The following is an 18,182-nucleotide window of genomic DNA, read 5'->3' as shown; positions in this document are numbered from 1 at the left end:
AAGAATTCTTCTTAAAGTAAAAGCTGAAGCTATGCAATCGTCGTCACTTCTTGTAGATTCTTCTTAGGGTGAGAGTTACTCTGTTCGAACAGCCCACTCTGATTCTGCTTCTAAGACGTTTCTTTCGTTGACGACGTGTATGATGCAGCACGTCCGGCTATTCTTCCTATCTCTATTGGACATGACCCGACACCTATTGATACATGTTCGTACTCTTTTATACCCGTTGAAATCCAGCGAGATGCTAGTAGTAGAAAGCTAGAGGCGATTCAAGCACCAATTAGCGGAAAGAAAGTAAAAGTAAACTTCGACTGGCGCCAGATCCTAAATGGAATCTTCTCCCACTACCCTACATATTTTTATTTCCTTGTTTTTACTTTTTAAGATATTACCTGTTTCAGGCTATTTAATTTTAATATCAATTTATTGCAAAAATGAGTTTATTCTTTCTTTTACGAGGGAGAATCAAATGAGAAACGCAAGTGTTATTTCTTCCAGTATTTTACTGTAGGGAGAATGTTTACTTGTACATTATTTTTCTACATAGTCCCCTCCCAGTTCAGTTCACTCACACTATCGGATAGAAAGTGCTTCAGTATCGCATAATAAAAATTCTTTTGATTGACGCTGTAGCTACTCGTGCACATCCGATTGGACGTCATAATCAAACTTGAACTTTTGCTCTGCAGGGTACTCCTTTAATGGACCAAAGATGTGGAAATATGATAGTGCCACGTGGGAGACACCTGAAGCGTAGGTCGTTGATGGTTTCCATGGGTGCATGAGCAGAATGAGAACGAAGGTTATCATGTTGAAGCAAAACACTTGCACTCAGCAATCCTCTTTGCTATGCGTGTATTGGAATAGAGCTATATGACTTTAAGTTACCCTCTCGGGTCAAGATATTTTTAAAAATTCGAAAAGTGAAACAGTGGAGATAAAATGAACTTACAATTGTTTCCAGCTCTTGTATTGTAGGCCAGAAAAATGTATGCACAGTTTATAACATCATAGCTATCGTGCACTCAGATTTATCCATAGTACGAAAGGTCTTGAAAACAACTAATCGTTTCATAGCATTTCCTAGTATTAAAAGAAACAGGTCTACTGTGCAGAACGTGGTATTTAGTTGATTAGACGGTAGTGTTCTTTCAAACTTCAAGGGTATATGAAACGTAGACCTATAGTGTAATGTGGGCTTCCAACAGGATTCGAATCCGTATCTCTGGTGCCAAAGACCCGTACGCCAACACATTGACACAAGGGGGCTCTAATATCTTGTGTTCGTTATTATTAAACTGTTGACCAAAAAAAGAAGAAAAAAAAGAAAGAAAGAAAGAAAAAAAAGAAAAAGCGTCGCAAGCGACTTACGGAAGCAAAGGGAGTTCGAGGCGTAACCTCTCCCCCCTTGAACAAGGTATTATGGAAAACAACAGTTACTATATTAATATAAATATACAAATAATCATGCTTGGCCTGAAAGGATATGATACCAAATGCTTGAAACTTCATTGATGAAACTCTGCGTACGCCACTGGTTCAGCAGATTAATAAAGATCTTTAAATATGGTATAAACCGATTATATTGTAATTGTACTTAGTATTTATTTGTGTATTATATTAAAGTTTGATTTTATATATTACTAAATAATGTTTATTAACAATAAACAGTTCCTAACTTTTTAAAAATTTTTCATTTAGTAAAAGGAACAATATGCCAGTAAGCACAAGGGAAATATTGGAAGTGGTAACTATTCTTGCCGATCAGAAGAATATGAAAGTTGCCGTTCAAGAGTCACTCAAAGGTGGAGCGATAGCGGGATTCTCGGCAGCAGCTGGGGGACTCTTAATGGGACCACTTGGCCTGGCTGTCGGTATGTATTAAAGATACATATATATTGGAAGAGAAAAGTGGTTAAATTTTCAGCCTACAATGGTGAAGAGAATACAGATTACACATTTCTGCATTATTTCGTTTATGTCGTGATTTTCAACATTGGACGATGAATTCCTATGTATCTTGGTGCGCTTAATCTAAAAATGACCGTAGTTTGTGTCCATTACGTCAGAATTGTTTGCAAATCGCAATGTGTCTCAATGTATTATATCACATCACAAATATGAGACGTACGGACAGATGTTAGAACACAGGAAATGCTGCCATCTGTTTGTTTATGATAAAAAAGAATCGGTGGCAACACAAACCGGCAGATAGCAGCACTTTGTTCATTAAACGTGGTGCACCCTGTAAGTGTTAGTGCTGGTGAACCCTTCGTACGTATTCTCCGCGATCAAAAGTGTGTATGTCGGCGGAGCAGTAAACATACAGTGTTTGGCATGGCGTCAAGCGACTATAAAACGTCTGGAGATTCCTTTTGTTACATTTGTGGTGAGTTCATGTTGGCAAGGCAAAAAAAAAAAAAAAAAAAAAAAAAAAAAAAGGAGAGAGAGAACAAAGTTCGTGCGGCAAGTGTATCTCGCGTATTTTTGTGTGGAAGTAGGACATCAAGACAAAACTTGGGCACCTCATTATGTTTGGTATACGTGTGTTGAAAGGCTAAGACGGTGATCAGAGGGGAACAACAGGCTTTCAGATTTGGCGTTCCGATGGCCTGACGCGAGCCACAAAAATCACAGTGCTTATTGTTACTTTCGTTTAACCAGTGTTTACGGTTTCAGTATCAAGACTAAAAAGAATATCGTCTATTCAAATGCTCCATCGGTGTCACGTCCTGTTTCTAGTAGTCTAGATTATGCAACCAAAACATTTTTCTGACGTAGACGATTCCGAAAGTTTAGGACGTGGACACCGACGAGAATGACGAGCTTTACGAAGCTGGCACGTCTGCGCCACAACCATTTACACAACCGGAACTCAGCGATTTGATTCGCGACTTACATCTCAACAAAGAGGCGCAGAATTGCTTGGTTCCAGGCTGAACCAGGCTAGACCCGATTCAGGCAAAGAGCGACATATACTACATTTGGTACATTGCCATTTGCAAACAATTCTGACATAATGTAAACAAACTGAGGTCCTTTTTGGATTAAGCGCACAAAGATATAGGAATCCATCATTAAATGTTGAAAAACAAAACCATCGCAGGCTAGTGTTACTTATAGTCATAATTTATACCTAAAATTAGGAACAAATTCAAGACATTTAAAAATAATTGTTAGCTGGTAAATTATTATTCATAAAGGGCGAGTATTAGGTTAAAATCTACGTTTATATATAATATGTTTTTATATAATGATAAATATATATGTTATATGTAATGACATCTGTTTATGTATGTTTATATGTATGTAATAAATGGAAGAAATAACCGATTTTATATTACACCAAATCTTCAATAGTGTAAATTCAACATATACAAACAGCGAGGACAGACTTCAAGAATAACAAAATATGAAAATAGATCTAACAGTTTGCGTTCCTGGTAGACTGTAGCAATTTCCGATATTTCGGATAGTTTTAGTGGGTATCCATTTTCAAGGACCAGAACGGCTTAAATCGTATTATGCCGTAAGATCTTATCATGCTTTTTACTTCAACATCGCTAGAAATTTTTCAGTTTAACATAAATTAATATATTAATACAAAATAACGTATCCCCCCCCTCTCTCTCTCTCTCTCTCTCTCTCTCTCTCTCTCTAACTCTCTTTCTCCAAAAAAATAAAATAAAAAATAAAAAAAACATGACATGGTAAAAGGTTCAGTGAGAAATCATTTCAGTGTATTCCGTTACATACTAATAGCTATACATTTAAACAGAAAGGAATTATGTAAACATATAATGGAACTAAGATGATTATAAGATGACAATTTATTTGCATATCCGACGAATCAAGTAGTAAATGAGAATTATAATTAATAATAATAATAATAATACAATTATAAATAATAAGATATAGATATAGATATAGATAAATAATAATAAGTAAAATATAAATAAAAGATAATGACTATAAATACTATCTACAATAATAGATAAGCAACTAATATGTTATGGCCAAGCTACACGAATGCATTAAGAATTCTTTCTTACGGGTCTATAGCTACTACTAATTCCCAACGTCAGCAAGCTATATAATACCAACTATGTTCTCCTACACGGCTAACTACTAATACTTCTAATTATCCTTCTCATTAACAACAACTATATAGTGTCGAGCAAGCAACTAAAATAGTAAGATACTTCTACAACTAATTAACTTATGGATAAAGCCATATTGTACATTACTCTACTAATTAGAATATGTAACTACACACTACATTCTGTTGCAAATACCTACTGAAGTGAGACCATACTTATCTGGAGACTGGAACCACCACATCGAACTGTATCGGGAAGCTGTTTCTGAAGAAGAAATGGTTGTTATAAATATTTATGTACTAATGTATGTTTGTTCGAGGACAGTGGTCCCCAGTAATTTTCTTCTGAGGACCCCTTCATATCTTCGCCAACATGTCGCGGACCTCGTAAAATCCCAAATTTTGTCCATTTCGTCATAAATTAAAATTGTAATCAGCACTTACTGAATTTAACATTATTATTTACTTACTTCTGGTGTTTTATAAGGTGGCGGCCATTCACAAAATAAAACAGTCATACACTGTAAGTCAACATTAAAAGTAATGATGTTTCATTATACATACAATATTTAAAGTAGGACGCTAGGAAAACACTTGGGAGATACATATTTATTTTATGGAAAAGACAAATCGAACAGTTTTAATTCCTAGTGCGCTAAGTGGAAGTACAAAAGTTAAAGTGGAAGTACAACAGTTGATACCCTGAGGAAGAGTAGGCCCTACTCTACTCTTAAAAGGTACGTCTGGCAACCTTAAGAATTAATATCGTTTTGATTATTTTTATTAATACAATAACGTTTACTGAAGGCGAACTTAAGATAAAATATAATTTTCCAACAATAAGTCGCAGACCCCGTGGTGACCTCCCGCGGATCACCTTTTGGGAATCACTGTAGGATATAATTGAAATTATAATATATATATTAACTGTAGAATTTTGTCACATTTTGATGTTATTTGTATATTGTGTTTAGTACTCACTCATTATCAATTCTCTGGATAGTTATTTTACTCTGGATCTCAAATTTTTCCTACAATTAGATGTGTATTTTTCCTGGAGTTGTACTCCATGAGGCAACTAAATTGGTCCGTTTCTGTCGCCTGTCACCGAGGTTTTTAGGATCTTCGTCGGTGGAGCGATTGTTTATTTTCATTCGTTGCAACTAGACTATTGTATACGCACCTCTGCTTCATACCCTGTATCTTGGCATCTTCTGTATCTGGAGGAAAAAGCCTATGCTGAATTTAAAAGACGTGGTCGATGTTGAAACAACTTCGAGAATAGTAATTGCTTTGGTGTGTCGTCGCCATGGTGCCACATGGCTGATGAGTTTCACATGTAGAGGACAGTGCAAGCTTCAATGAAGAAGTTAATACTATATATATATATACAGTGTGTCTATAAAAGAACTCCGGGGTTTTGAGGCAAAATATTTTAATTAAGTAAAAAACGTACATACATGTGTTATACATGACTGGAAAGCTTACATTTTCTTTTTTTTTTTCTTTTCTTTTTTTTTTTAACAATTTAATAAAGTTTAATATGAGCCCCGCCGGGGTTTTAAGGCAAAATAAGTAAAAAAAAAAGTGTGTGTTATACATGATTGGAAAGCTTACATTTTCACGTTTATAGCGCGAAGCGCAACAATCCACACGGCACGGCACTGAATCACTGACTACCGCAGCCGCTACGTCGTCTCAAGGTCAACGCTCCGCAGCGCTGCCACCTGTTGATAAAAACATTTCCAATTAGTATGACTAAAACTTTTTGAGCTAGTCGTTTCAGAGAAATTAACTAAATTTTGCTCTCTTTTATCGTTAATAAGATATGAATGTTTAAAACCCCGGAGTTCTTTTATAAACACCCTATATATATATATATATATATATATAAACCTAGTAAGGTAAAGTAACAATATAGAACTGGGTAATAATTAATATGTTAAGTGCACTTTCCATACATAAACATAACGCGCCTTTTCGACAAAAGTGACACAAGTTAAAAACCTTAAGGTCAAAACTCGTATCCCTTGCGTGAAATATGACATAACTCGTAACTTGTTTTAAAGTTATTTTATAATCACAGTGGTTGGTCTTTTATGTGCAAAAGTGTTGTAAATATAGCTTTAAAATTATCCCAAAATCAGTGTGTATTACAACAAAAATAACAAATTTCGCGTTATGTCACTTTTCTCGTGAGGGCTACGAGCTTGGACCTTCAGAGTTTTTGACTTGTGTCACTCTTGTCGAAAAGGTGCGATAAGTTTGTAAGGCAACGTATAGAAATGTGACGTCCACACTATAACTGTGTTTCTTTCTTCGTTACTTTGTAAAAATATACGTACGTTATTTCGTATTATTCCATAAACAAATACACTAATCCACGTACTTAAACAGATAAATTTCTAATGATGTTGAAGCACAAGGCATGTTAAGATCTTTGTGCATAATGTGAGTTAAGCCACTGCACTGAATGGATACTCAGTAAAAGTATCCTAAGTATTGGAAATTATCAGGAATACAAAAAGGTTAATTCTATTCGTATCTTGTAAATTGCATTCTATATGTTCTATTAGTAAATAGTAACAGAATATATGATCGTTCAAGGAGCAGGCTGAATAGCGTAATTGTTAACACAGTCACGGTAACCTGGAAACCTGGTTTAAAAGTCGGTTCATTCTTCGTATAACAATTAAGATTTACTTAAAGTACAGTTGTAATTTACAGTTTAATTAATTTGTGATTTTTTTATTTTTTTATTTTATTTATTTATTTATTTATTTATTTATTTATTTATTTATTTATTTTTTGCCAGTTTTGTGTTTACGATCTAATGAATGTTTGGATGTGAGTGTGATTGAGTCTGTAGTGGTTGTTCAATCCTAACCTTCATGCTTACGCACTTCCTATTGAATTCGTATTATGATTTCATACACCCTGGTTTCCATTTCTTTCAATGACAAAATAATTCGTAAAGTATGTTATTTATTTCTAGATAAGCATTCCACAATACCCAAGTATCTCAACAGTCGATAGTTTTCAAAAGTATAGTCTCTAACCTATATTCAAATTCGTCATGAATTTTGAGATATCACTGTGGAGCTGAGAAAGTTATATTTTCGATAAAGAAATGTAAACCAGTCGTATATGAAACAATTACGAATTCAGTTGGAAATATGTAAGCATGGTAAAACTAACCATGATGGCAGATAATTATCTTACGTGAGACATGTCAAACTATTTATTAGATCATATAAGTTTAAAGTTGAAACAATGGAAATATTAAATAAATCACAGCTGCAGTTGAAAGAAAATACGTTATTCTACTTAGAGCTTTATGCAATTCGTAAATATCACTTGCACTTCCGAGCTTTTGACTCTGTCCTGGAGTCTTTGTTAAGGAACGTAAAAACAGGAAACAGAAAAGCATCAGGAAAAAGTAAAAGAAACAGAATGCAAGGTAAAGTGATGCTCGAGACACCTAGTCACAAACTAGATAACACATCTAATGATAAGCACGCGGATTGCGTTATTGATAGGATTAGTCTGTTTCTTTTGCTTTTCTGTCTCCTGTTTTTCCTCTGTGACCAAGGCTCCAGGGAAGAATCGAAAGCTCGAAAGTGGAAGTGGTATTCACGAAAATTGCATAAACCTTATAAGAAGAATGATTATTAGAATTCCTGAATGTGTTATTAGAATGTCTCAAGTGAAAATACCTTAGTATATCTTTACATAGCTTATACCAATCCATTACTTAAACTAACAAAGTAACTTAAGTACGTTATGAAGTGGTGTCATTGATAATTTCAAAAGAAGGAAAACAGTAATTTAATTTTATGAATGTTGTTTGGTAAGCAAGTATAGAATAATCTTGCACTTACTAACGGAGTCTTCCTGTTAACAACCGCGTTTGTACGTTTCAAATCATTTTCAGATATTTTTGTCTTCCTTTCTGTAACAACTAAAGTAAACCCTGGTTAGGTTTGAAATGTAATTGTTTGCAGAAAGACAAGTGATAATTTCAAGAACAATTCTATATTTAAATTACTTTCCTTGTATCAAGACGTTTTCTTTAAGTTGTCACAGTAGTTTAATTTTGTGTTCAGTTGTCTTTGGTCGACACATTTTGTAGAGTCTACTAGAAGAGTATTTGTGTATTTTATATTTGTTAACAGTTCTTTTAACACTTAACTACATTAAAAGATATGTATTTATTAATTCTTTTAAATTTATTTATTTTTGCTAAAAAGAGGTGTGAGAATATAGCTCCAAAGTATTTTGGGTGTTCTCTAAAATCGTTATATTTTTCAAGCGTTTTTATATAAGTGCCTAAATAACTCTTTGGTACAAGCCACACACACTTACCAGAATTGTTTACATGATAGTCTGTGTTCTTTCTTCCTAACTGAGAAAACATTTGTGGTGAGTCTTAGATTACAGAAATAAACCTTCCTCATTGTTTCATAGTTTCAGAATTAAGGAAAACATCATTCTCGTAGTAACAGAAAGTAAGCACTAAGGACGTTCGTGATCATACAGTCATACTGTTATTCATTTCTATAGTCAGTCATTTATCGGATTTTGCGTAAGTCTTACGGTATCCAGTTTTCACATGGACAAAATACAACATGGTAACTATAGAAATCTGTTCCTAAGTGTTTACTAAACGCTAATCCACAAAAAGTTTATAGATTGAGAATGAATGAATAAGTCTTGTAATATATATTAAACGTCATACTTTTAATTACTTACTCGTTAATGCCAAATTAGCATAAGTGTCTATCATTGTTAATTATGAGCTACATACTCTTCTGATAGTAAACACATTAATGTATAATTTTACAAATTTAATGTTTCTTAGTAAAGCCTGTATTCATTGGTTGATTTGAGTTTAGTATTCCCTGTAACAGCGAGACGTGGACCTAGGGCTTAATGAGAGACCCAAACCACATGAGCTCTCACTGAAAATAAAACCCGGATCTCCCACGCCAAAAATGCGTACGGTAACCATATAGCCGCGAGGGAGTTCTAAAGTCGATATTGAAGATAATGCTGAACTTGAATTATGTATTTGTCAATAAATCAAACATATTGTAAAGTTCTGCTTTGCAGGAGTAGATAGAGCAAATTATAGTCCGGAATCGTTTTCCCGCTACCGGCTTTTATTACAAAATCCACTATAAACAGTAGATTACAAAATATTACTATAATGTAAATTCTCTAATATTGGGTTCATAGAGAGTCTCCTAGGGTAGTCTAGAAAAGGATCTCCACAGAGCTCCGAAACAAGCTAGATGGTGGATTGTAAGATCCCCAATGCTCTGTGCAAGCAGTGAGGTTGTTAAAAGTCACAGAGCTCCGAAGCAAGCTAGGTGACTCAGGTTAGGATGCCCAACAGAGCTCCAAGCAAGCTAAGAGGGCAGAAAGGTCTCCTAGAGCTCCAAAGCAAGCTAGAGGAGGGATGACCAGTTGCAGACTGATTTCGTTCTTTGGAATCTTCTCGGTTATATATGTGGCGCTGACATTACCATCTTTGAGAGGAGCAGGCCTCTTTTCCACTTTTCAACTGTCTTACATTATTCTTCTTTCCTAACATTTTCTCATTGAGTTGTTTTTTCACTCAGTTAACTTCTTCATCCTTAGCCTTCCATAGTGTTCATGATATATAGAGATACGAGTTCACAATACTTACGCATAGCATAGTTTAGAACTCTTAGAAAAAAGTAACAAGGGCGAAGAAACTTAAAAAAGAAAAGAAGTATGACGGGAAGGGAAAAAAATACCAATTTGAATTAAAATTTTGAAGAAAAAAATATTCAATGATAACTAGCTTTGCAAGTGTCCTTATAGTTTTGTTCCAGCAAATTATCGATAACTCTTCCATGATTCCCACTGATCTGGGAATCCTGGAAAAGTCAGGTAATTTTAAGTACGGATTTTTATCTCTCAGAACCCATTTCTCTTCCTGCCTTACCCGGCTACACAGTATGATGTACATGCGTAGTAGATGAGGAATCTTCTGATCGGGAAAAATATAATAGTTTATTTTGCATTAGATATAGACGTAGAATTTCGTGAATCGTGATCTGGAAAACCTGGAAATGCCAAGGAATACATCCTCGCCAAATAATTGGGAACCCTATCTTATATCGCCTTTTATCACGTCTAGACCAAAAAATGGGTTGCTTCACTAAAATTAGGTGATCTACATATTAGGAAACTCGTAATTCCAATTTTCTTAACTATAAATGTAGTATATAAAAAAATGTTCTTTGCGCAACCTATTGAACTTGAAATATGGCGTTTCAAAGCTATTTTGAAAAAGTGTCATCTAGAAAACTATGCCAGGATTACAAAGAAATTCTTGATCCTTACAGACCCACTGGATAGGAGCAAAATGGAGGTACTGTAACTTCGATACAAATTCCACATTTTGTTATGACTGATAAGTTCTCACTCACTATGTGCCTGGGAATCCTAATCGGATGATTTTGTTCCTGGTATAATTTCGGCAGTCAATCCTGTAGCCTTCGACACCCAAATACTACTGAAAAACTTCAGTTTTACAAATATTTTTTCAGCTCTCTCTCTGTTGGTTTAAAAGCGCGTGTGCCTTTATTCCACGCAATCTCGGCTTCGATTCCCAATGGGAGAGGAAAATATCTTAATTTCACAATCGTTTACTTTCATTAATCATCCGTCCCTTTTAGCCTAACAGGCATAATCATGGGACATTAAAAAAAAAAAAATGCTACCAAATGTAGCCCCTTCCCCCTTTTCTTTATGCTGAAAACGCTACTATCAACAGTAACTTTTTAAAATGTTTATGATAACTACATACACTAACCTACAACTTGGGAATACTGCCAATATAGAAACAATCTATGGCGCTTTTTTTTTTCTGGTTCGAACAGTCCGGTTCGATGGGGACACTTAGTCGAAAAAGTGTAAAAGCTTTTTCAGGCCCGCCATCCTGAGTGAAGGTTTCCTGTTTTTTTTCCTTCATACCAGGCAAATGCCAGGATGGTACCTAATATACAAGTGTCAGGCCACTTCCTTCCCTTTCCGCGAATAGTGTGATCACCGAGGAACGTCAATCCTCATACGCGACGGGCTAAAATCGTCATAGATGCCGAGAAGCCCAAGAAATCTAAAAATCCTAATCCTAATCCTGACACTTTTTTCATTAGTGTCTGGCTGTCGAAGGAAACAAGAGTGGTTGCCGAATCATCCGACGAGGATTTCCAGGTCAATATAAAAGGTAAGTGTTAGCATAGAAATACCTTATCGTGTAAAGTAGATGAAGTTTGGCTCGTCAGGTGGCTCAATGAAGTAATTAACTTTGGTTATTTATTTATTTATTTACTTATTTATATGATTAGAAAACCTTGAATGGGAATACCTTTGTTAACGTCATGGATGTTCTCTTTAGTATATGGCGTTCCGCTTTAACCAAGCCTTAGGATAGGCTACTTGACACTTGTAGCAAGATAGCTCAGAACGAGCATTTACTTTCTTCATTAGCCTAATATTAGTTGGTATCATTTGTTTTCGTTTAACACTCTTTCTAAATGACTTTTTTATTTTATTTTTTAATATTTCAACGTTTATTTGTAACTTAAGCAGTCAAATGAAAAAGGAAGTACGTGTATTGGTGAGTATATAATTATGAAATGCGTATCTCGTAGATACTTCAATAAATATTTTTTGAACGTTCTTTTCTTGTCTTTATAGCCCTGAAAAGAACAACTACAATAATCTGCTGAAACGATGTAAACTAACGCATCTTTATTGTACGCTCCGTAAATAATAATTTGGAATTAACAAGATGATAATTTCTTGTAGGTGGCGCAGTAGGTGGGTGTTTAGCTGCAAAACTTGCCAAAGGATTTAAACCGGTTTCTCAGATACTGATGGAAATGAGAGCTTCCGATCAGGCCAGATTGGCAGCTGCAGTTACAAACATTGTTCGAAATTTTCATCCTGAAGATTATGCCACATTACTTGCACTGGTGCTGGGCAACCAGGCCTTACAAGGCCAAATATTGCAAGGTGTTGTAAACTTTCTACATAACGAGTTCCGTATGAATATCATCGATTGACTCTCTTGTGTTCTCTCCATTCCTAAGTCCAGTCCTGTCCATGTTCAAATAGCTCCCAGTGATTTGTTTTTACGTTGGGTTCCGGATTATTGTTTAAGACCAGTGTTGTTTAGTTGTCAAATAAAACTTGCTCAAAATGTAGTAATCATCATCAGTTTGTGATATTTCTTATTCAAACTGTGAAGATTTGTGGCCTTTCTTTTTATATTGTGTGTGTCCTATTTAGTCTTGGGGTTTAAGATGAAATAAGAGAAGAAAAACTTGTATGCGATAAATTTCTCTTTTATTGTTGTGGTTTATTACTTAATTACCTTATGCTGTGTTAAAAGTGCGATGGAGCTGTTTAGAAGTAATCAGAAATTCATTGGACGAAGAGGTCTTTATGTTTACACAAAGCTGATTTAATATTCCAAGTCATTACATAATTCTTCCACAGAATTAACTAGGTAAGAAATAAAAATTATCTGAAATCGAGGATAAAATGAAAAAAGCCTATGTGTGAAACATCTATTAGAAGTTATTGTTATGTAAGCCTTCAGTTAGATTACTTTCTACTAAATGGAAAGATATGATTTTTTTTTTCCCTGCCTACTACACGTCGACATACTTGCAGTGAACTCCAGTAAGCTGCTTATCTCTTATGTTAAAAGCTAGCACCAACATTTAAGTAGAATTGTACATATATTCGCATGTTCCGTGTTTCGTTAATCCATCGTCAAGACTGTTTCCTGTTCATATGTAACATTCATACTTGCTTTACTCGTGTACAAGGCTCATAGTATAAATAATTGAAAACATGTTTTTTGGAGAATATTTGTTGCAAGCATAGAAATAATTACATAACTGTTTTTTAACGTAGTCCCTCACAAGTTCAGTGAACGTACGTCAGCCAGAGATTAAAATGGGTACTTAGTCCACAGAAACAACATTCTTTACCTCCGCTGACTGGACATTCTTGTAATTTTGGCTCCTTGATCCAATCAACTTGGTGTATTATTAAGTGGGACAAAGGTGTGGAAATCTGGATCTTTCATGTCCTTTGACAATACGATGAAGAAACATGTCAGCATTAGCTTCATACCGTCTCTTTCATTTGCGATGTCAAACGTTTAGGAATGCACGCAATTTGCTGAACCTCAGTACGATATGAACGATACGGTGTGATGATCCTGTCCTTATGACCATTTGTGAAGCAATTTCTTATACAGCAATAACGCCGCTTTTCCTTATCATTCCTTCCACTTTAACTGTAGCTTTCCGTGACTACAGTCAAGGAACGGCAGGGATGTAGAAAATCTTGAACACTGTTTGGACTTCTCAGCGTACTCTGCTCGATTCATGTAGTCGTCACCATATAATGATATGATTTAGCTAATGATAAATTTCTGTCGGTCCCACTCGTTCACTCAGCAGAATGTAACAACACTTCGTTGCTCCAGCGTGGAGAAATCCTGTGAGGCTGCCATTATCTTGTTTAACAGTTCCCAGCGTCCTGTGCGCGATGCAGCTAACCCTGAGATGTGTCAAGTAACCCTGAGATGTGTCAAAAATCATACATATAAGAATCACTATCGTATTTTAGATTTTTTTTATAACTTTATAGGGTATTTATTAAATGAGCATTGTATTTTTCTATTCTTAAAATGTGAGGTAACAATACAAGGTTTTAATTTTCCGTGCCCCTTGCGAATTATTTTACACTAATATTTGTATTTCTTTCTGTGTTTTAAATCAAATACTTTAGTGCAAGTACATATAAACCTTACACACTTTACTGTTTGGGCACCTACCATCTGTGAAATAATTTTGTATTATGCATAGTATATTCATACCTGGTTATTAAAAAATCGTGCAATAAAGGTTATATTATGAACACAAGAAATTCAAATGGTAATATAAAAAAAAATAAAAGATGTAAAAAAATGTTTTACTTGTTTCGTGATTATCCAAAATTGTAAAGAATAGTACATGTATGGAGTGAATAAGAGTACTTATATAGGAGAGTAATTTTAAACAGAAAAATAGTCTTGAAAGCAACTTAATGAAATACTCTGAATACAGCTAAATCTCGGTGCTGGCATCTTAAACATATAATTTGAAGTTTTGTATAGGGTAGTAGGAGAGTAAAAATGTCGATGGCATTTTTGTTACATGACGGTGTTAACATAACTTCATCGCTTTTGTAACACATGTCACTTATCATGTAACACTAAAAAATGTGTGTTTGGAGGGATAGTTCTTGGCTATAATTCATTCAGGTGAAAGTTTTCACTAACAGAAAGGCTTATAGACACTTACGACTTTACTGTATTTACACCAACATGAGCTCCTGCCATGTAATGTACACTTAACAGTGCAAAATATTTGTCACCATTACAACTCACTGTTCAATAAACAATTTCTACATACATGCGCTATGATAGTACGTAATACTCCCATTTACCGGAATAGCGAAAGAGATAGCAGCTATAGTTGTACAAATTTCGATAGATAGCATAAAATCCAACTGATATACTTGATGTATTAACAACTTCTATTGGGTGTTTCACGTATTTTTTTTTTTTTCTCCATTTTACTTCTTATTTCATTTAGTTCATTTCGTGATTTTAGTTTAGCTTAAGTTGAACATGCAGAATTCTAAGTCCATTGAATTTTTAAGTATTTAATGCGACATCATTTTGTACTTGAAGACTTTTTTAAAAAAATAATAATAATAATAATAATAAATTCTAAACATAGCTTCTCAATCTTTCAAATCTTCAGCTGTTGGTTCACACAATATACTTCTTCCTAATATATATAAATGAGCTTCAAAACACATTTAAATTTAGTACAGTTCTGAATTTCTTTTCTACAAGATTTTAACCAATGATTTCTGCGTCTTAATGCACTGAATATGTGCAGTTACCATATTGAACTTTTTTTCTACTGTAAATATGTCATTTGCATGCAATTTACAGTAGGAATATATGCTATTATAGTGTCTTTCCATATAAAATGTTCATATATCAAATGACAAGCCGATGATTGCTTACATTTTGAACGTTCATATATTTCAGAAGTATACTGCAGTACTTGAGAGTAAATGTTATTAAATCTGCTCTCTGATTATATACGTAAGAGTTTTTACATGTTTAAAGTTGTAACGTATTATTCGTAGGTAATACAGTCGTAATGAATTATTCGAAATAGTTACAGAGTTACGATTAAAGTCTTTTATTTTTATAAAGCTACACCATTCTTAGACTAAATTCGTGGGATTATAAGGCTCGGCCATTTGTTACGTTTCGATGAAACAAGGCATGATTGAATCAGTTTGTAGTCTAAATGAGGGTCCCAAATTACATTATACAGTGGTTCTTTTTACTATCGATACTTGCAGTTGTAATATTATTGTACGAGTGTGATGATGATAGTGTTTTTTAATTGTTCGCATGGTACAGTATTACAATCGAATGTCGAAATGAGACGTGTATGTGAATACTTCTTTTTACGTATGTCATGTAGCGAATTTTATATACGCAAATTATTTTTATGATTATACTAACATTGGATAAATGTTAAAGTGTCAGGGAGATCATGCTCTTCTATGATAGAGCGATGTTTTCTACAACTTAAGTGAGATTTTCATGAAGAGTAGAATTTTCTAGAAGTTTCCTCTTCAGATACAGCTTAAATACCATGCCAAATTGAGTATGTGTATTTTCCATTAAACTTCAATGAACTAGAATACTCATTTTTGAACGTTCTAATTTTAAATAAGGGTTTGGAAGCATTACTGCATCGTATTATTTTGGAACAAATTACAAAAATGTTATATCGTTTGTTATGTTTTAGGAATTAAAGTTTTTTTTTTTCTTTAAATTATTGAAATAAAGTGTGATAGTTTGTGGTGAAGTGACAAAATATATTGTGTACTGTTTTCCTGGTAAGTAATGCGAATGAATAAAGTAGAAGTCATTTCGTCCACGTGATTGTTCACGGTCAAGTTCTTTGGACTCTGTAGACTCTTGATTTTGAGGTAGTACATATTTTCTATGTTACTTCAACTTAATCTCCGTGGATGGTTAAGACTTTTCAGTGTTGAACTTGTGTCATGGGAGAGAGGTGATTGTGGGAAATAATAATAATAATAATAATGATAATAATAATAATAATAATGGCGTTGTGACTTGAGTCATTGCATTATCCAATTGAAGTGCGCCATCTGACCAAGTTAGAGTCGCTGATCATCTGCAATGCTATTATTATTATTATTATTATTATTATTATTATTATTATTATTATTATTATTGTGTTCCTTTGTTAGTTTTCCTTTTGTCTCTCATATTTCAATTGTTAGAACTCTAGTTCCCTATCGTCGTATGTTTTACATTAAAATTTTCTTTAGCCTTACATACGGAGATAGTATTTCCTTGTCAGGCTTCTGTTTGCGTACGTTGTTCTTTCCTTGTTTCTCAGTTGCCTGAAGTATTACAGCTAGTGTGCATTAAGTGCTTCGATTTTACATGGGCCATAAACACGTTTGATTATATTATCTCAGTCTGTTTTTTTTACGAGACAGTAGTTCAGTTTTAACAACCTTATATTAATCGATAACTTCATAAAGAATCGACTATTAATAAAGTAAATTAAAACTTTAATATGCTCATGAAGCTTCCATAGAGACATTTGCATTAATGTACTTTTTTTCAAATCAAATAATTGTTCTAAAGAAAATCAAGACCCGAGATATATAATAGACCAAAGCTCTTAATGATACTAACTGTATCCAATCCTCCCACTCAATGTAACTTCTGGTCGATAACTTACCAAATGTTGACACTACTACATTGAGATAAATACACGTTTCAGCACTTAAAAGCGTAGATTGAAAGGCAGAGATCTTTAGTAATAAGCCATAATAATCATTTTCAATGTACAGTTATATTAATTTAATCTTGAATACTCGTTTGCGTTACCAAAGCTACGAAATCTTATCCGTAAATAGATTAAGATAAATCATCTTCATCCATAAGATTTTTTTTTTTTTTAAACTAAACCAGAGGCTCCCAACCTTTTCCACTGGCATACCACCAAAGCAGCTCGCGTATCAAAGCATATTAATTATTAAGACCACTATAAGCCGTACATACCACGAAAGTGGCGTGCATATCACCAATGGTACACGACCTACAGTTTAAGAAATTCTGGACTAGCCTGTATCAGCTAGTATCAAAACACTACCTATTGGCAATGTTTCTTCCAGGAATACTGTCAGGAGGGCTTTGCCTCCTCCGAGCTGAGAAAACTTAAATTTATATTGCCAATATACCAACATAGAATCCCAGTGATGCTCCTGGACAACATTTTCTGGAAGAACGCCTGCCTATTGGTGCAAATAGTATGTATTTAGAACGAAAGTGAGTAATCAAATTTTTCTTGAACATAACTGTATTTATAAACAATAATTTGTGTGGCTACTTCCTTGTATTTCTGTAATACTTAATCTCGAAGTTTCTACGTGTTGTATTCTTGGTCAAAAGAAACTAGCATCTTCTTTCTTCTTGTATTTTAATTAATCGAATTATATGTATGAGGTACCTTAATTTGTTTGTTTTTCAATTCCAGGCGAATGTTAATATTTTTGTTTGTTTCCAGCAATAGCCAATACATTCAGATCGAAACATATCGAAAAACAGTGTGAATTTGGATGTATCCTGTGATATTTTGTACAGATTAAAATTTGTTACCATTTTACTTAATGTTTTATTTACTACCTTTATCTAATAAAGAGCTTCACATTTTATATGGTATACTGGAAGCATGAACTAACTTCATATACAAGTAGCAGTGTCATATGTACACTACGTGCAAGAGTTTGGTTTGTATGGTGTGATATATGGTTTGTATGGTGTGATATAAATGGAATATATTCTTGGACGCTTCATTGATTTCAAAGTTTTCTCGCTATACGTTACCGTTTTTACGCTGTAACAATC

The 18,182-nt window shown here is 34.1% G+C and overlaps 1 protein-coding gene across 2 annotated transcripts in view; it reads left to right on the top strand.

Moving 5' to 3' along the window:
- The window catches only part of LOC145685899 (protein C19orf12-like), a 36,293-nt gene extending 18,353 nt beyond the window's left edge, over positions 1–17,940 (top strand). For both annotated transcript variants that reach the window (XM_081758648.1, XM_081758647.1), the window contains exons 2-3: positions 1,702–1,874; positions 11,945–17,940. In XM_081758648.1, coding sequence (XP_081614774.1) covers positions 1,715–1,874; positions 11,945–12,201 — 417 coding nt within the window. In that variant the 5' untranslated portion in view covers positions 1,702–1,714 and the 3' untranslated portion in view covers positions 12,202–17,940. The remainder of the gene's footprint in view (positions 1–1,701; positions 1,875–11,944) is intronic.
- Positions 17,941–18,182: the final 242 nt, after the last annotated feature.

Source organism: Thermobia domestica, chromosome 5, assembly GCF_964235325.1.
Source record: "Thermobia domestica chromosome 5, izTheDome1.hap1.1, whole genome shotgun sequence".
Lineage (NCBI taxonomy): Eukaryota > Metazoa > Arthropoda > Insecta > Zygentoma > Lepismatidae > Thermobia > Thermobia domestica.
The sequence above is the reverse complement of the archived record's forward strand: the minus strand, read 5'-3'. Positions and strand labels throughout refer to the sequence as shown.